This window comes from Coptis chinensis, chromosome 7 (assembly GCF_015680905.1).
Source record: "Coptis chinensis isolate HL-2020 chromosome 7, ASM1568090v1, whole genome shotgun sequence".
NCBI lineage: Eukaryota > Viridiplantae > Streptophyta > Magnoliopsida > Ranunculales > Ranunculaceae > Coptis > Coptis chinensis.
The window spans coordinates 35,808,507-35,827,504 of record NC_141462.1 but is presented as its reverse complement, the minus strand read 5'-3'; the positions used below and the strand labels follow the sequence as shown (position 1 = coordinate 35,827,504).

At 36.7% G+C, this 18,998-nt stretch overlaps 1 protein-coding gene and 1 long non-coding RNA gene across 3 annotated transcripts; both read left to right on the top strand.

Annotated features, from left to right (window-relative positions):
* Positions 1 to 2,677: 2,677 nt before the first annotated feature.
* On the top strand, positions 2,678 to 4,615 carry LOC147487315 (uncharacterized). The gene is made up of 3 exons (XR_015202363.1): positions 2,678 to 3,033; positions 3,883 to 3,941; positions 4,313 to 4,615. It is a non-coding gene; the product is annotated as an uncharacterized LOC147487315 (long non-coding RNA).
* Positions 4,616 to 10,263: 5,648 nt separating this feature from the next.
* LOC147487314 (zinc finger BED domain-containing protein RICESLEEPER 2-like) lies at positions 10,264 to 14,307 on the top strand. 2 transcript variants are annotated; one of them, XM_086575002.1, is made up of 4 exons: positions 10,264 to 10,677; positions 10,795 to 10,848; positions 11,720 to 13,739; positions 13,840 to 14,307. In XM_086575002.1, the coding sequence occupies exons 3-4, from the start codon at positions 11,946 to 11,948 to the stop codon at positions 13,864 to 13,866; spliced, it is 1,821 nt and encodes a 606-aa protein (XP_086431128.1). In that variant the 5' UTR covers positions 10,264 to 10,677; positions 10,795 to 10,848; positions 11,720 to 11,945; the 3' UTR covers positions 13,867 to 14,307. The 2 variants fall into 2 exon arrangements, with proteins under 2 accessions (XP_086431128.1, XP_086431127.1); XM_086575001.1 differs by having other exon boundaries at positions 10,773 to 10,848.
* Positions 14,308 to 18,998: the final 4,691 nt, after the last annotated feature.

Genomic DNA, 18,998 nt, shown 5'->3' with positions numbered 1-18,998 from the left:
AGATACTATTACAGATTATAGTCAATCAATCACTCAAACTCAATGAAGATAAAGATAAGGAAGAGTAGGGATCACAACACAATGAAAGACCGAGATCACCCTACTTATAATTGTATCTCAAGAACAGCAACTATCTTACTCTTACCAGTACCTTAAACAATTCATAGGCAAGTAGGCCATGGATCACTTTCAACCATATCATCTACAAAATGGTTGCATCTTGCACCTATGTACTATGATGTTATCAAGAGATGATGAGTGAGCTTTGATGTTCATGAGATTACTGAACTTGGGAATCACATTTTATGGCCATAAAGAACTACGATAGATGATTGACTATGATTATCATACTAAATTAAATTATCAAATTTCGGTTGATAAACTAATATTAAGGTGTTACAGGTCATGTAAAGTTGAAACACAGTAATTTCATGAATTGTTAGTCTAGGTTGCTTCTTCTATATTCATGGGATTTTTTACTCGATTACCTCGATTAATTGTTTGCTAGACTGTTAGTCAAGTTAATAATGGGATAACTGCTAGTCAAGTATTCAGCCTCTCCGACTTCTACAAGATCGAGTAACAACCTCTCTGACTTCTGTTATACCATCTTAAATGACTATAACGTGCATTTCATATTCACGTTTGAGTGGGATATGAGCCTATATATTTTGTTATTGTTCTCTATTAGGTTGTATGTTTTGCTAATTAAGCTACACTTAGAAGACTTTTTTATTTAGTGGTTGAACTGATGAACTTACATTCATCTTGGGTTGTGGAACAACTTTTGAGAATATTGATAATTTTGTTTGTTTATGTCTGTTTAATTTGAACCATAATGTTTTTTTTTTCCTAGATGACAATCTAATTTTGTTTAGTTCGACTTAATTCAGAAAGACCGAAAATGTAGAAAATAAGATGTAAAAAATAAAAAAGAAATCAGGCTAATATTGTTCGGGAACTGTGGAATACATTTTGGAGTGTAATAGCCAAAAGTTAGCATGAATGGAGAGGAAATATCATTTGTGCAGTTTGTCCTTGAACCTCTATAACCAAGTATTATTTGGAGAGCATAAGAAGAGTGTGGAGGTGACTCTTGCAGAACTTGGTGTCACTCTTAGTAATGCAGCATATAGGTTGAATGTCTAGCCTCTGCTAGGGTTGGCTTGCAGCTTTCTTTTTGGGTTTGCCACAGGCTTCACTGATATGTTGGTTCAACATATCCTTTCTGCCAAGGAAGCTGTGCCTAAAAAGGTTGAGTGTATATACATAGGACCTCAGCAAGACTCTTCAGTTTTTAAGGAATGGATTGTGATCCTTTTGGTCGTCGCATGGTTAATATAACCAAACTTCATCCCAAGTCTGAGTGTAGCGATTTGAAGCTTTCGGTAGAGTTTATAGAGGTGAGATTCAGACAGGACCAACTGTGCTTGTATTGGGTTAAGGTTATTTACAGAAAGACCAAGAAGACATGACTGTAAAAGAAGTAACAAAGCCTGTTACCGCGCTCCTGTAGCCGAAGCTCCTGCTGGTTCATGGGTACTTATTGAAGGGGGTTGAGGCTTCAATAATGAAAACTACTACACCTTGCAATGTGAAGTATGACGAAGAGGTTTACATATTGAGGCCTTTGCTTTTCAGTACTCTTCCGGCTGTCAAGATGGCAACAGAGCCTCTGAACAGAGTCTTTACAATTTTATTTTCTTTTGCAGGCTGATGCCAAAACATTGAAAAAATGTAAGACATGGGCTATGTGCATACGTCCAAGTTGGATAAAGACTCAAGTCTCCAAGTAAGGTAAAACTCTACTTGTTGAGATTGAGATAAGTATCACTTAGGATACATATGTATCACTTTCTCCCTATAAGAAGGGAAGAGTAACCAACGTAGAATTACTCCAAGATTCTGATTCTCACTCTCTCTTCTCTCCATTAATCATTGGCCAACTATATAGGGTTTTACTGTGTGAAAACAAAGCCACTATTCTAGTAATTGTGGCGACGACACCAAGAGACATATCTTTGATCATCGACGATTCCGCTTCCGCTTTTGATCTTGTTGCTCTATTTGGACAAAAGGTAAGTGCACTATTTGTCTTCAAAAAAGATTGCAGCCCTGAAGCGATAGAATGATATTTAGCTGAGCGTAGGGCTAATGAGAACCAGGGCATTTCATGTTATGTTGACCCACTGCATACAGTTGACGGAAGGAGTTATTTAGTGTCTTAGTGTGATGACAAAACTTTAAAACTTATCTATTTGGTATACATATACTTTAAGGCCTTATTAATATAGCATCTCAAGTAGTCTAATTGCAGAACGAATTAAAAACTCTTAATCGGTTCTTGGTTTTCTAGGGTGGATTGCAGAGCTTTCTTGACTACATAAAGGATAAGGATGCAGACATAGTATCAACAGGTCTTGCATCTTCACTAGATACTATTGATGAGTTGGAGCTTTTTACAGGTTTTTTTTTATTGTGAGTCCGATGTAATTATTAAGTTCGAAGAAATATCATTATATACCATAAATTGTTTCAGCCTATCTAAACAGGTGTTTGTTCTCCAACATATCTTGATAGTCTTTGAGTTCTGTCCAAGATAGTACATTTGAGTTGGTGTGTAGAACTGATCACATTTTCTAATTTTGGAATGTCGGGCTCAGATTTGTCCTTTTGTTACCTAAACAGTACCTGAAATACCCAAGGTACAAAAGCCTCCGATTTTCTTACAGAATGATTTATATCTTATGAAAGTATCTATTTAGTGGCACCACATTCATTTTGGTAGACCAAGGTTTAGAATGTCAGAGGTCTTAGACATGTGGAGCTGTGGAGGAAAGGGAGATTATGGTTGCTTGTATACTTCTGCAATAATTGTATTCTTGACTCTTAACCAATTTTTGCCTGAAATTCTAACATTTCATATAACTAAAGGTTTACAGGAAGAGGTACTATTGAATTCATCATAGAGAAAGGGGATGGTTCAACCTTTCTCCAGTTGCTGGCGAATCCAAAAGTCAGGTCGTCATTCAGGTTCGCCATAGATCAAACAGGTTTACTTGCTAGCATATAGGAATGTAAAGTTAAAAAAAAAACCTGTTTCATAATTTACACGTTCTCATAATCACACATCCTGAAGACGTTCTTGTGGTGCCATTCGGTACTCTACACAAATCGCTCTTAAGAAGTAAATACTCTGTGCAGATGTACAATGCCCATTGAATTAGTGCATATCTAGGTAATTACTGTAAAATGTACAGTAAATAAACATATATTAAACTTTTAGCAGTGTAAGTCTAGGTCTTGACCTCATGTATGTGAGTTTTTGGCACAATTTATTTGTCCATTGTCCACCTTGAGGTAGTCTATTAATAGGGCGTGCTTCGAGAGGCTTAGGTTAGTCACCGGTGTTCAAGATGTATGTTAAATTGTTAACACTTATTTTTTTGATAGTTTTACAAATCGCTCTTAAGAAGTAAATATTTTGCGCAGATGCACGATGCCTTTTAAATTAGTGCATAAGTGCATATCTTGGTAGTTGCTCGAAATTGTACAATCAATGAACATTATTTTAAACCTTTTTAAGTCTAGGTCTTGACCACATGTATTTGAGTTTTTGGCACAATCTTTTTGTCCATCTTCCACCTTGAGGTCGTCCACTAGTAGGGTAGTGCTTTGAGAGGCTTAGGTTAGTCACTCTGGCACTCAAGGTGTATGTTAACACCTTTTTTTTTGGATACTTACAACTTTATTTCCCTGAACCCTTGAATCTCCTTTCCCTTTCAATGCGGGACTTGATCCCAACACTATGGGTCCAACTGTCCAACCTCCCAAGTCTTGACTACTTAACTCTATATTGATGATATTTTTTCATCCTTTCAGGTTGTTATTGATGGATATTCAACCCCTTTGACAGCAGGGAACTTTGCAAAACTGGTAAGGTAGTTGTCCCTCGCCTTGGCCTTTTGGAAATTCATAATGTTTCTTTAACAGGCATACCCGCTTACTATAACCTCTGTTGAGATATGTAGTGTATCCCACACCAGGAGTTTAAAGTCTTTCATATAATAAATTAGTTCCTGGAGCCTCTTCACTTATTGCCGCTTTGAGTTGGATGCTCCAAATTTAAGATGGAATAAGAGCACATATTTCAGGCACAACAGAGTCTTTACAATTTTATTTTCTTTTGCAAGTTGATGCCAAAACATTGAAAAAAGATTGCAGCCCTGAAGTGATAGAACGATATTTAGCTGAGTATAGGGCTAATGAGAACCAGGGAATTTCATTTTCTCCAACATCTTTGAATCTGCAGGATGTTTTCGCAATAGTTACTCAACATGGTGAAACTCTTATACATGTTTGCAATACTGATTGGCTTTATGTAAACTATTACACACGACCTGGCCTTATGCTTGAGGTATTCGAATACCCTCGGCTACCAGTAAAGAGAACCACTTTTCAACTGTCATGTGGAGAATATTGTCAGTTTAAGAAATATCTGAGGCTATATGGAGCAGAAGCCAAATGGTGGGAGCGTCATCTAGCAGAGATGTAATGTACTTGTAATCTTTGGAGCTTTATACATGTTATATGCAAATTGAGCGCATTCTCAAGTGTGACATACTTACTCCATTTCTATTTTGTCTATTTTGGAACAATCCCTTCTGTTGAAATGATTATTATCTTAGTAGCCCAAAGTTGGTGCAACAAATTTAAGCGTCAATGGTACAAAAAGATACGAATATGAGGTGCTATCTAAATAATGTTATTTTTTTCACAATTGTTCCTGAAGGCTGAAGCTCTGGCTCAACATTACTCAGACCACATAACCGGCTGTGAGCCAAAAAAAGCAATCAAAATAAGGTCCTCACACCAGACCAGAGACCAAATCAAGATCAATTGTCTGAATTCTAAAGTCTAAAAGCATATCTACTGTCGTGTTAGGCTGTGCGAACTCCATTTTGTTTTCGTCATTGACATACTAATATATCGAAACGTTTCAATCAATGCTCGGTATCTCATTTTATCAATTACCCATATCATATTTTCATGAATCTTCTGATATCTCGTAGCATTTTGTTCAACGTTGAACAAGCTTGGAACATAAGAAATCGTTTCACTTTCTAAAACCGCCGCTGATATTTTATAACTCTTCCAAAACTTTGGACACAAAAACCAGTTTCTTTTTTACTTAACGACAAAACTAGGCTCAAAGTACATGTGATTTGGAGCTATACTTAAAAGTTTATTGCTTACGTATGTCTGAAAATTAAATAGAATTGGAGTTCCCTTCAAATCAATGGCTGCCACTGCATCACGTAATGTGAATTGTAAGTATGCTCACCCACTTCGGTGGGTTTTATTTGGCATCGCGTGCAGAACACGTGCATCTTGCTAGTATTAACTAATAAACGTGTACACGATAATATTTATATAAGTACACCCGTACTTGATATATTACACTTATATATATATATATATGATAATGAATGCGTGCAATGCTCACAAATTAGTGTGTGACATATATTTATATAGGATGTATGTATGTACGTATAGTATAATGTACACGTGTTCGATTTGAAATGCAAGTTAATACATATGTATGTACAATTTATGAGATTTATTTAAAGTTTTTAGAAAACTTTCAAAGATTATTGAATTTAGGACCAATGCAATTGTTATTGTCGCACTAAAAACCAACTTTTATATCGGTTACGTAATTAAAAACATAATTTAAGTAATAATAATGTATAACCCGAGAAGGAACCGAAACCCGAACTGGAACCGACTTAATTAATGGGTATGGTTCTGGGTTTTCTAAATATAAGAAAAAAAAGTGAAAGAACCAAACCCGGTAGGAACCATTAAAAATATAACTGAACCTGAAACTGGTAAAAACCGAACCGGAACCGACCCATGAACACCCCTAGTTTTCGATCATGTTCTGAGAATGTTATCCGTAAGGTAGAATAGATTGTCAATTGTGGTCACAGGGCATTTTTGTTTCCCTTCAAATTTTCACAAAGACGAGTACCATTGAAAAATGTGGCGCCTATAAATACACCTAGTATATTGTGTTGATTCAAACAAATTCACAACAAATGGGTTCGTTCATTAAGTTTTAGTTTGTTCTCATTTTGTTACTCTCTTTACCAACAATAGAAGCTAGAGGTCGTGGTGGTAGGTATAGCCACCACCAACCACCAGCTCTCCTCCATCAAAGCCCACACTGTCAAATCCCCCACCACCTTCCGCACCAAAGAATACCACAAAGAACAAAGGAACCCCTGGGGCAGAAATTGGAGTGGAAATTCCCCTCGACCTCATCCCTCCTCTAGCCACAAATTTTTCTAACTCACCATTTCCAACTCCCCGCCAAATAGTCAATGCACTGCTAATTCTACTCGGTTACCTTTTTAATTTAAGATATTGGGATAGTCTATGTGTTTGCTTTGTTGCATTTTGGAGTGTTCCTTTAGGTTAGAATTTGGGTTGGCATAGTGTCACACCCTAAATTTCCAGACAATATTTAAAACAATTATATTTAATTATCTGGAAACCCGGGGTGAAATAAAACCCAAAACCCTGTTATCAAACACGATATATACAAAACTGAAATCAAAAGAAACGAAAAGGAACAATCCTTAAATCACATTATTAAACTATAAAGAAACTAACCAACTCTTCAGAAAAATCTTAAACCAGAAGACTCCAAGAGCAACTCCAAATCACGTGTCCTTATCCACTGCACTCCACCATCATTTCAACTTGGAAGACAATACAGTTCCGTTTTCCAAAACGGCGTGTAGTTTCTTCCCAAGTAAGATTTCACCCCCAATATACAAATTCCAAGAATCTCATATAACATTACTCATCATTCCCACTTTCCAAAAATAACTCACAACATAAATATCACTTACATTCTATTTATTAAATGCACATAGGATAACCTAATTAAATATGAGTTTGGTATACCTTACCTTTAAGCCAACACGTCGTCTTAGGGTAGGATACTTACGTCCCTGCAGAAAAGATTAATAGATCCTACCCTCCTGCAAAACAGAGTTAGACATCACAATAAAATGATTTATCTCAGCCAGTCAAATTTCCATTTATAACCAAACCTCATTTAAGACATTTAAGTCTAATTGATATAACCTGGTTCGTCCCGCATATTCGGGGAATACCACTTATCATAATACCTATCTCAAGGGTAGTCATTCATATGACATCATTACGTCATAACATTTTCTGCATGCATAACCATAGATCTCAGACTATCACAAGTCATTAATATTTTGGTAATAACATATCAAGTTATAGTAATTTCGCAGTCATATAAATATCACAATTATTTACGAATATTATTCACAGTCACACTTCACATCCATAACATCACACAATTCATATACTTTTACTTAAAACCCACTCGTCTACTTATGAGAACGGGGAAACATCACACCCAAGGAGTACCTTCATCCCTTGTGAGTATCAACTCATACAAACCACGTAAACATTTCTCATAAGAAATCATAAACATCATATGCAATAACTCCATCACACGTAAAATCAATATTTTACTTTATTTATTAATTATCTTGTTGACTCATTTATTAAAAGACACAGCCCAACCTTTAGTTCCTACTCCATGATTTGCACTACACACATTTGCCAAATCACACATATCTGTGTGTCTCACTCACACCGAGTACCACTACAAGACATATGTCCCAAGCGGGATATCGCCTCCAGGAAACATACTTTCATCTTGTAAACTCGTAACTTGTGAGTCACAGCCATCTCTGGGATTTCCATACACATAATCACAAAGTCTCTTTTGGGCATAACAAAATATCAGGTCATTCATGGCACATTCAATGAATACCTTTGGTCATTCCCGCCACATTCAAGGAATACCCATCATAACACTAACGGGCCATTCATGGCACATTCAATGAATGCCCTGAGTCATTCCCGCCACATTCAAAGAATACCCAAACCTACATTCCCGTACATTCAAGGAATATGACCAACCCGCAAGGCGAATACCTTAGTTCCTCTCTAGGGCAGTCCAAACTATTGGGTCATTCATGACACATTCAATGAATACCCGGGTCATTTATGACACATTCAATGAATACCCATCTATCACATGACATCACAAGTCATAATATCTCATTACCAAATCCTGAGGCGTGGAGAGTTCTAAAGATGTGGGTGACACATTAAAACATTATTATCACTTATAATTATACTAGCATTACTCATGTCAAAACATACCACACATGCAGAGAGTCATTTTCGCGCGTCAAGGCAAATCAATCACTTAAATATCCTTGAATATAAACAGACTTATAATCAAACCAATACAATTTACATAACCACACTCATATACACAATATCGTAAACAAATAGTTCATTACTAAATATTCCAAACACCATAACTAATCAACTCACCTCATTATCAATTATATAAATCATATATATATCAAAAGGTTCAATCAGGAATAACACATTAGCTAAATGTCTCGTGAATACATTTTAAACAACCACAATCACGTACACAATTAAGTACTAACATTGTACACCTTTAATTAATTATCACAATAACTAACAACTATATATAATATATAATATAGTGTAGTGGCTGCACTTTTGCTCAAAGCTGCCTACGTATCCAAATTTTTTAAGATTGAAATCAAGCCTTCGTAGTTCTTATCAGCCACATACTCAAAATCAAAGTTTATCAATGCCAAATATATATTATTGCACAATACCACGCCAAATCTTTATTAGATAATTACAAATATGTTTATACAAGTTTCGACAACATTCTATTATTAGATTTGTCCGCAAAGTTCAATATGTCAAAAGTCAAACTTGGTCAACCAGTCAAAGATCAAGAAATTTCCACTTATGATCTCCTATCTTTATTAGAAAAAAAATCTAAAATACTTTAACGTCTGCGACCCTAAGCTACAATCCCAAAATAATGAAATATTGTTTTTAATGTATCTCTCAATCTCTTCGTCCATGCTTTTGTTGACTATTTTACCCCCAGTTGTTTAGTAGATTGACAATATTGCCCTTAAGTTTTAAGCAAAACGCACAACGTGCATGCATCCATCTTATTCTATAAAGCTTGCACATGTAGCAATCAACAAAAGCAATCAACAGTAGCCCATATGGTCCAATTTATAAGTGGCTCATTTTGCACAGTAGCATTAATCCAACAATAGCCACTATTTGCACACTTGAGGTATTACCATGCATACGAACCTGATCCTGCTTAACTAAAATAAGAAACCGGCCTCTAACTTCAAAAGAATTTACTTGATCTAGAACTGGCCTAATAACTTAAAGTAGAAACTGGCCCATAAAGTTAAAACTTAATCCGTCTCAAAATTTAATAGTGACTCAGACTATACAAACTAAACCAGTTCAAAGAAAAACCCATATATACATCTGTCCCATCAAACTAAGTAAAGGGATCCGATTTAAAAAACATAATCGGCCCATACCACGTACTAGCCCAGATAAAACTAAAACTAACCAAAACAAAGGCCTAAGCCCAAAAGTTATCTAAAGCCCACTTGTAACATTCAAACCGGCCCAAGCCCAATCTCAACAATAGATCCAACATAACACTACAAGGTCGAGAGCACCGGATCGTGCTCTCGGTCATCCTCTCCACTAACACCAGCAGCTCAGTTTCCAGCCACCACCAACTCCTATCTTCGTCCACCCTCATCCCAGCAGTTTTAATTCTTATTAAAAACCCTATAACATTAATAAAAGCAAAAACTCAATTCATAAAATCCAAAAACCTTTAATCAAAACTAGATCTGGATCTCTCCGCCATTAACAACCCAATCAAGCTTCAACACCCCACTCTACCGTACCCAAACACACACTACACCGAATCCCATTCAAACAACAACCGACCGACATAAACCAACAGCTCAATCAATACACAAAACAATTCAATATTTAAATTACTAATCAATTCATGACAGTTTATACAATAAAGCCCAATCAAATTTAAACATGAATCAACAGCATATAGATGAAGCACAAATCTTTTGATCTCATAAATCTATATTTTGAAATCCTCATGAGTTCATTATTTGATTTCTATAGATGCGAAACAAACTGTTATTCGTATATATGATAATTTTTCTCTATTTAAACAGTAAAAACTAAATATAAATTACCGATAGTACATGTTTATAGGGCTGGTCATCGAGTCGAGCTGTTCGTGAGTAACTCGAGTTCGGCTCGTCGAAGGCTCGACTCAAACTCGTCCGCATAAAGATATGAGTCGAGTTTGAGCTTAATTTAAAGCTCATTCTAGATAGCGAGTAGTTCGAGTTCGAGTTCGAGTAGCTCGCGAGCTACTCGTGAACTACTCGAGTCGAGCTTGAGCTCGAGTAGCTCGCGAGCTACTCGTTTTATAAGCACATAGATATCTCACTATCCCAGTATCCCACAAGGCCACAACCCATGAAGCTATGGCCCATTAGCCCGTACCCATTTGCCCAATGTATTTAAACAACATAACTAAACACTTTAAACCCTAACACGCAACACTCTAACAGCCGCCATGACTCCATCTTATTCTCTTTCATCTTTTCTTGAACTCTTATCTCTTTAACTCAAAACAACTAACAATTTAAGGTTAGCAATTTGATTTATTTCAATTTCTACTTGTTCATTTATTATTTTTTTGCTCACAATCATCTTCAATGATGGTTTTTTTTTTCCATGTTAAGTTTGTGAAGTGGTTTTGCACAGTTGCACCAACCATCTTATTTATTATTTGGTGCTCACATTCATCTTAACTTCAAGGTATTTCCTTTCCTAGTTACTTTGTTTTTTGGTTTAAGATATGTTTGGTTTGAGTGTGTTTTCTTCATTTCAGTAGTACTACTTATTGATTTTGCAAGATGGGGTTTTATTTTATTATTTGGAACTTGTATTTTCAGGTAAAAGAACTAACTTTACTTTAATTTGAAATGGAAACTATGTATTTTTTTTTCTCTGTTGGATGTTTTGGGTTTGTTATGAAATGTTTCTATATTGGTTTAGGAATTGTATTTTTTTTTAGTTTTGGAATTTGGTGCGTTTGATATTTTTGGTGATACTGGCTTTTTAGAACTGTTGTGATGGTGGGCTTGTCGTTGGCTGTTTCTTTCTTCTTCCTTTCCCTATTTATTGTGTATCTATTATGTGTATCTGTGTTACCAAAACCATTTGCTAATGATTCTTTGAAACATTTTATTTTGGGGGTGTCCGGTAGGGGGACTTCAAGAAAAGTTTCAATAAGAGTACGCTTTCTCGAGTGCCCTTGCATCAAATCTAGGTTATGGTATTAGAATGCTAAGGAAAACATCTGAGACAAACAAATGTTTTTAGTCAATGGTTCAACCGGCCGACACTTACTCGAACATGTTTAAGGTGTGCTATATTGCCGAGGTCAAAGGCCAGACAAACTATTAAATGTTGGTGCAAAGACATTACCGAGAATCTTTCGGCCATCCTAAGGAACTAAGTGGGTACCAACGATAAAATGTGTCTATAAACTCCAGGGATCTGATCATATAATGGTTATAGTGGCGATTGTTGAAATGCTAGTATGCTACTTATATAAGCTGATTTTCAATGGTTGCATTTCACTTATATGTTAGATATGTCCTTAATTTCTAATGCTATTTTACAGATATGTCACAACAAATGGCTTCCAACTCTACGCAACAACCCACCATAACTTCGTTAACTGATGGTAGTGTGACTGCCCAAGCTGAAAATAGCGTTGTTCCACCTATAGGTGATCAGCCTCCTAACGAAGCCATGACGACACGAAAGAGGAAGGCACCAACGAAGACATCAAAAGCTTCTTGGAAAGATTTTACTGAAGTAATAGTGGGTGGGATTAAGAAAGGGAAATGCAGCCCTTTTTTTACGAACTTGCTGTTACTAGGGGGTCTACGAGTAGCCTTCTTAGGCACCGACTTACTTGTATACCTCGAAAGGCTAGCATCTCTGGTAAGGGTCAGCAACATCTATTACATTTTGGTGCTGATAGTGGTAGTTCTTTAAGTACTTACAAGTTTGATAAAGACATGATAAAAGAAGTAATTGCTAAGATGATTATGGTGCATGAGTACCCTTTTAGAATGGTTGAACATGAGTGCTTTTTGTTGCTTTGTAAAATGCTTAACCCACGATTTGAGGTAGTGAAACGCAAAGCTATTAGGCAGGAATGCATAAGAGTTTATGGTTGTGAAAAAGCTAAGTTAAAGTTAAAGTTAGCTACTGTCGATAGAGTTAGTCTAACTTCAGACTTGTGGACCTCAAATCAAACAGTGGGGTACATGTGCCTCACTGGACACTACATGGGCTCTGATTGGAAGTTACAAAAGCGTATCTTGAACTTTTGTCGTTTGCCCCCTCCCCATACTGGTGTTGCCATTGCAGATGCAATTCATGAGTGTCTTATTGAGTGGGGACTCGAAACTAAGATTTCAACAATCACCCTAGACAATGCATCTTCAAATGACAAAGCTATAAGTAGTTTGAAAACTATTTTTGCATCCAATGAAAACCTGTTTTTTGGTGGTAAGATATTTCATGTTCGGTGTTGTGCCCATATTTTGAACCTCATGGTGCAAGATGGGCTGAAAGAGATTGCCGGAGTGATTGTAAATGTGCGGGAGAGTGTCAAGTATGTGACTTTGACTCCTTCACGACTTCACAAGTTTAATGAAATTGTCAAACAATTGCATCTGCCAATTGCAACCTCTAAAAGCTTGCCTTTGGATGTTTCTACTCGCTGGAATTCTACTTATGCTATGTTAGCAACTGCTATTGAGTTCAAAGATGTGTTTGTGAGGTACCAAGATAGAGAACCCAACTATGTTTGGTTACCATCTGATGAGGATTGGGAGCGAGCTGAAGAGGTGTGCAAGTTCTTAGAGATTTTTGATGAAGTCACACTTATTTTTTCTGGAACTTCCTATCCTACTTCAAATCAGTTTCTCCCTGAAATTTGGAAAATAAAGGAATTGTTGAATGACATGATATTTGATGAGAGAGAGTATATTAGGAGCATGACTAAGGAGATGAAGGATAAGTTCGACAAATATTGGGGAGAGTGCAACCTGTTAATGGCACTTGCAGCAGTTTTAGATCCTCGGTATAAGATGGTATTGATTAATTTCTGTTTTCCTAAGATTTATGCACCCGATAAACTTCAGAAATGTAAAGATGAGGTTAAAGATGCTTTGTACGACTTGTTTAATGATTATGTTTCAAAAGATGCAGAAAGAAATGCTAGTAGTGTAGCTAGTGGTAGTGGAGTTGGTGCTTCAAAGGTGAAAACTAAGAGTAGGAATGAGTTTGATACGTGGGCGAGGCAATTGGATATGGTTCAGCCAAACAAATCTGAGTTAGACATATACCTAGAAGAAAGCATTTACCTACCTGGAGAAGAGGATGCTGATTTTGATGCTTTAACTTGGTGGAAAGCAAATACTCTTAAGTTTCGACACCTTTCAAAACTGGCTAGGGACATACTCTCTATTCCGGTTACCACCGATTTGTTTTCGAATCAGCTTTTAGTCTTTGGTGGTAGGGTTCTTGATCAGTATCGTAGCTCATTAAAGGCTGATGCAGTTGAAGCTTTGTTTTGCGGCGGAGATTGGTTGCGCGGTGATAGTGGGATTGAAGAGTTGTTCAATGTAAGTGCTTAATTGATTTTTCTGTTTAAATTGATGTGTTATAATGCTTTTGTAATATTTATCTTGTGATATAAAATTGGGCGTTTAATTTACTTTGTAGGTTGAGGAAGAGAATAATGATGATTAACTCTTGCAAGAAGGTTTGGGAATGAATGTAAGTTTTGCGAATGATAGTAAGTGAGCCTCCCTTTGACTTTATAATCTACTTAAGGATGAAAATGGGAGGTTGTTTCTTTGTCAGTTCTATGGTAATATGGTATTGCCACCACTTTCCATATCTTTTTAGGCTATATATCATTTACCCCTATGCACCTAACACTTTGTGTATTGTTGCAGGTTCTTTTTTGTGTCAGGTGAGGGAGCCTTGTGTACATAGTACAATTACATGTTTTTTTTTGTGTTCTAGTGATTGGAGTTTTGCTTGCATGCTGACGCCTTAGAAGGCAAAGACAAAGATCAATGTGCACATATTCAAAGCAAGATGTTGCAGTTGTCAAAGACTCAAAGTTGCATCATAGATTGATATAGTCTGACTTTTTTTTTGTTCATAAAAGTCTTTGGATGATAGAGTCATAGATTGACATAGTCGACTTGTTTTGGTATTAAAGTCTTTTGGATTTTGGAATGTAATAGGTACTTGGATTGTGGATTATAGTATTAATATTATATGGCACTATGAACTTAAATTGAATTGCAATGGAATGTTATATGTAGTCTCATGAGGTTTTTTTTTTTTTTTTTTGTTCAGAGTAGACTCTTAAGTAAATTTGATGTTGAGTCTTGTTTGATGTCTCTGATATTTTTTTTGAGTTTAAGCTCGAGTTTGAGTTTAGATGAGTATAAATGAGCTTAACTCGAGTTCGAGCTCGAGCTCGAACTCAAGCTCGTAGTGCAAAACGAGTCGAGTCGAGCTCGAGCTATTAGTACAATTGGACGAGTCGAGTTTGAGCTCCATATTAAGCTCGAAGTCGAGTTCGAGTCGAGCTTGAGCTTACTTGCTAAAGGTGCGAGTCGAGCTTGAGCATGGCAATACTCGACTTGGGTAGCTCGATGACCAGCCCTACATGTTTACCAAAAATTTCGAAGGTAATCCATACAGTTAAATCACGTTTCAACCCGTATATAAAAATATCTACTCACCTCTGTTATGTTTACGAGCGATGTGAATAAATATAAATTTGAGAACGAAAAACGCCACATCCTAATCGTCAGAAAACAATCACAATAGTATTCGCCATTCTCTCATTTTTCCACCCTCTCCTTGTTTTTAAAACTCCCCGTGTAAACTCCTGTCTCAACCCTATTTTTTTTTCAAAAACCCCTTCAAAATAGGGAATGGGGTTTATCCTCTTTACCTTATCTATTTCTAATATTTATCCTTTTATTTTATTTTCTCTCTTATTATTATTTTTTATTATTTTTATTATTTATTGTACTAGGAAAAATATTAAATAAAAACACGGGGTGTTATACATAGCCGTTGTTCTTATCTTATATATTTCAAGTTTTTTTTTCTTTGGTAGAAATCTTATATGTTTTAAGTTGTTTATGCGAGAAATTGAAAATCTTTACATTAGATTTGTAAGTTGGAACATTTGCAGCACTAAATAAAATTCGTAGCTATTTCCTTTACTATATTTTGGCTCATGGGTGTTGTTTATAGGGGTGTGCATGGATATCTGATTATCCGAAACTGAACCAGAACCAAAACCGTTTATAGCATTCTAAGTCCTAAAATGTTAGATCCATTAAAAAGTGGTCTTCAAGAACTGAACCGATAAAGAACCAAATCTGTTAGAACCGAATAGTAAAAAACCGGTGGGTATCCGAACCAAAATCAGAACCGATTATTATGATTTTGATATATAAAGTTTATTACTAAATATATAGGTACTCGCTATGGGCACAACCTATTTTGTGTTGGGCGGACCCCACAAATTTGTGTTCGCATCCCCCCACACAACTAAATACAAGTAACCTGGAAATGTGTTTAGCCTTTTTCTTATTTTTCTTCTTCTTCCTCATTCCTAATCCCTAATCCCTAAACTATACCCTAAGTGAAGGAACTTCGAAATAGTAAAATGAAAGACCATAGCTTTTTAGAACACGAAGATGAACAATTTAATGAACACATGAGAGAAAATGAAGAAGAGAGAGGAATGGAAGATGACCAAATGAGGGAAAATATTCAAACTGAAGAAGTTGCAATGAGAAGTGGAGCCGAAGATGATACGGAGATGGGAAGAAATCCTCGAGGACACAAGGTAAACCTAGCTAGTTTTTTAGAATCTACGCGTTAGTTTTTTTTAGAAATCCTCGAGTCCCCAACGACCCCACCACATTGAAATTGGGTATCTCAAACGACCCGGTACATCGATAGCTATGAGTTCCAAACGACCCAACTACATCGATTAACTTCAGTCTAAACGATATGACCACATCGAATTGGGTCGTCCCAAACAACCTAGTCACATCGAATGACAAAAAATTTATTAAAATGAAATGAAATTTCACCAAATTGATGAAGTACGTAATTACAATTCTAATAAAATTGTATAAAAAACCATTTGTATAATACATCACTTAACAATTGTTCTTCATGCAGGATCATATGTGGGATTCCGAGAACCCTGGAAACTCGAATGACATGGATGGTGTTCAACCGCTTTCAATAGATACAACAAAAATATTTACTACATATGAGGCATAGATTAGGCATTGATTTTATTTGTTTTTATTTTCTAAATAAAATTATATTAGTATATTGATTGTTGTTTTCTTTCATATCTTTAGGTATTTCATACACGTAATGAGGTAATTGGTTGGGCAACTACTCAGGGAAAACAATGTAATGTGGTTGTTGTAATTGGGAAGTTGCAGTATGCTAACGGGAACCGAGTACCAAGGCTGGATTTAACTTGTGAGAGTTCGGGTATATTTCGTTCACACAAAAAGGTGGGTCAAGATAAGGCTAATAAGAGAAATATGGGAATAGTAAAATGTGGATGTCCCATTTAAGTTAAGATGTTGTTTCCAACACGGCACTGTGGATAGTTGGAAAATTGTTGTTGTTAATGGTATTCACAACCATCCACTGGCGAAGACCCTCAAAGGACATGCATTTGCTACTCGGCTGACCGTTCCACAATTCGAGTACTTGTCAGAGATGACTCAAAATTCAGTTAAGCCTAAAGAAGTTTTGAAGTCCATCAAAAATAGGTATCCTGAAAACCTATCCAGCATAAATCAAGTCTATAATGCGAGGCACAAGGTGAGGATGTTGGATATGAACGGTCGCACGCAAATGCAGAGATTGCGTGAGATGTTACCAAAAAACCATTATTTCAAGGAGGTGAGAGAGGATACGAATACGGATGAGATAACGGGGTTGCTATGGGCCAATCCAGAGGGTGTTAAGTTGGCTCGGACTTTTCCAAAAGTTATCATCATAGACGCCACCTACAAAACCAATAGGTATCGGTGGCCTTTTGTACAGTTTGTGGGGGTGACTTCAACCTAGAAGTATTTCACGGTCTGTCAAGTGTTGCTTTGGTCTGAAACAACGATAGATTATGAGTGGGCTCTGCGTCAGTTTAACGGCTTGTTGGGTGACGAAAGGACATTCGTGATCGTGTCTGATAGGGAGTTGGCCTTGATGCGTGCCGCTGATATTGTGTTCCCTGACGCACACAAGCATCTCTGTAGATGGCATATCGCTATGTGTGTCCTTCAGAAATGCCTTGATTTTTTTCCAACCACAGAACTTGTAGAGAAAGGCCAGTTCTCGTGGAACACTGTAGTCAAATCGAAGACAGAGGTTACTTTCCAGCATAGATAGGATGCTTTGGAAAAATATATATTACAAGGTTGAGTACTCCAACTTTGTTAGTTATTTGCGAGAGACTTGATATCCTTACAAGGATCGATTCATATGTTGTTGGATAGACCAACACATTCACTTTGGGAGTACAATGACCAATAGAGTCAAAGGGTCTCATGCTCAGGTGAAAAGGTAACTAGGAAACACAAACAAACATGATTTTCTAGGTATGTATTACTTGATTCACCCGATTTTAAAGATTCAGATGTCTGAGATTAGAGGTACTCTTGAGAGGAGTCTGATTCTAACTCAGCGCCGCCACAAAATTCTATTATTTTGTGAACTCAGAAACCTGGTCTCTATAAAATGTTTGGACTTGCTTTTTGAAGAACTAAATACCTGCATAATGGATGCTGCTAAAGACTCTAAATTCATTTGTGGGTGTTATTTGCGCACCAGCCATGGATTGTCATGTGCTCACGAAATTATAGAACTTCAAAAGCAAGAACAGTCCATATCTTTGAGTGCTATCGATCCCTTTTGGAAAATTTTGTCTACTTCTCCAAATGTGTCTGTGGGTGTTGGTCCCAATTGTAGATCTTCGGTGGATATGTTCCATAAAAGGTATGAAATGGCTTCTGAAGAAGAACAGAGGGTTATGGTTAGGAAACTTAATTATGGAGATTGCCTTGCCAGAAAGTACATGGCTAGAACCGCCTCAGGAGGAGGCAAAAACCAAAGGCCTAAGGGTAGTTGTAAGAGAAAGCTTCAAACTGAGGATGGGAACTTTTCAAAGCGAGATCCATCTGGTTTTGAACATTCCCAACGTGAGCATGATGAGTGGGTCTCGTCGCAACAATCGGAATGTACGCCAAATTCCAAGCCTTCTCATAAAACACCCACACCATCGAAATACATTACTCCAAACCCACCTGAAGAGAAGTCATCTCCGAAACCACCTTTGCCACAAAAAAAAACCACACCACGAAATAACTCTTCTCAAAAATCATTTTTACCACATAAAAAAACCACACCACGGAATAACTCTTCTCAAAAATCACCTTTACCACCTAAAACAACCACATCACGGAATAACTCTTATAAAAAATCACCTTTACGACCTAAAACAACCACACCATGGAATAACTCTTCTTAAAAATCACATTTACCACCTCAAAAGTTAGACATTGGCATCCTGAGGGGGCCGAAACATTACGGTTTGGATATTCCAGAAGAACTGCACAAATATATTGTTAAAGTGGATGACCCTACGGGTGATGGGAATTGCGGGTATAGAGCAATGTTCATTGGACTGGGAAGAAGTCAGGAAGAGTGGTCGTGGATGAGAAATGAGTTGTTACAAGAACTTAATGACAACCTCCCCCTATATTGTACATTGTACACTCACAATGAGGTTAGTTTTGTGAAACCTACAATTT

What these genes read in the sequence shown, in the direction of transcription:
- LOC147487314 (XM_086575002.1), top strand. Translation starts at nt 11,946, where the DNA reads ATGCAGCCCTTTTTTTACGAACTTGCTGTTACTAGGGGGTCTACGAGT. An exon ending in GGATTGAAGAGTTGTTCAAT is followed by an intron (nt 13,740 to 13,839) that starts GTAAGTGCTTAA and finishes TTTACTTTGTAG; the next exon opens with GTTGAGGAAGAGAATAATGA.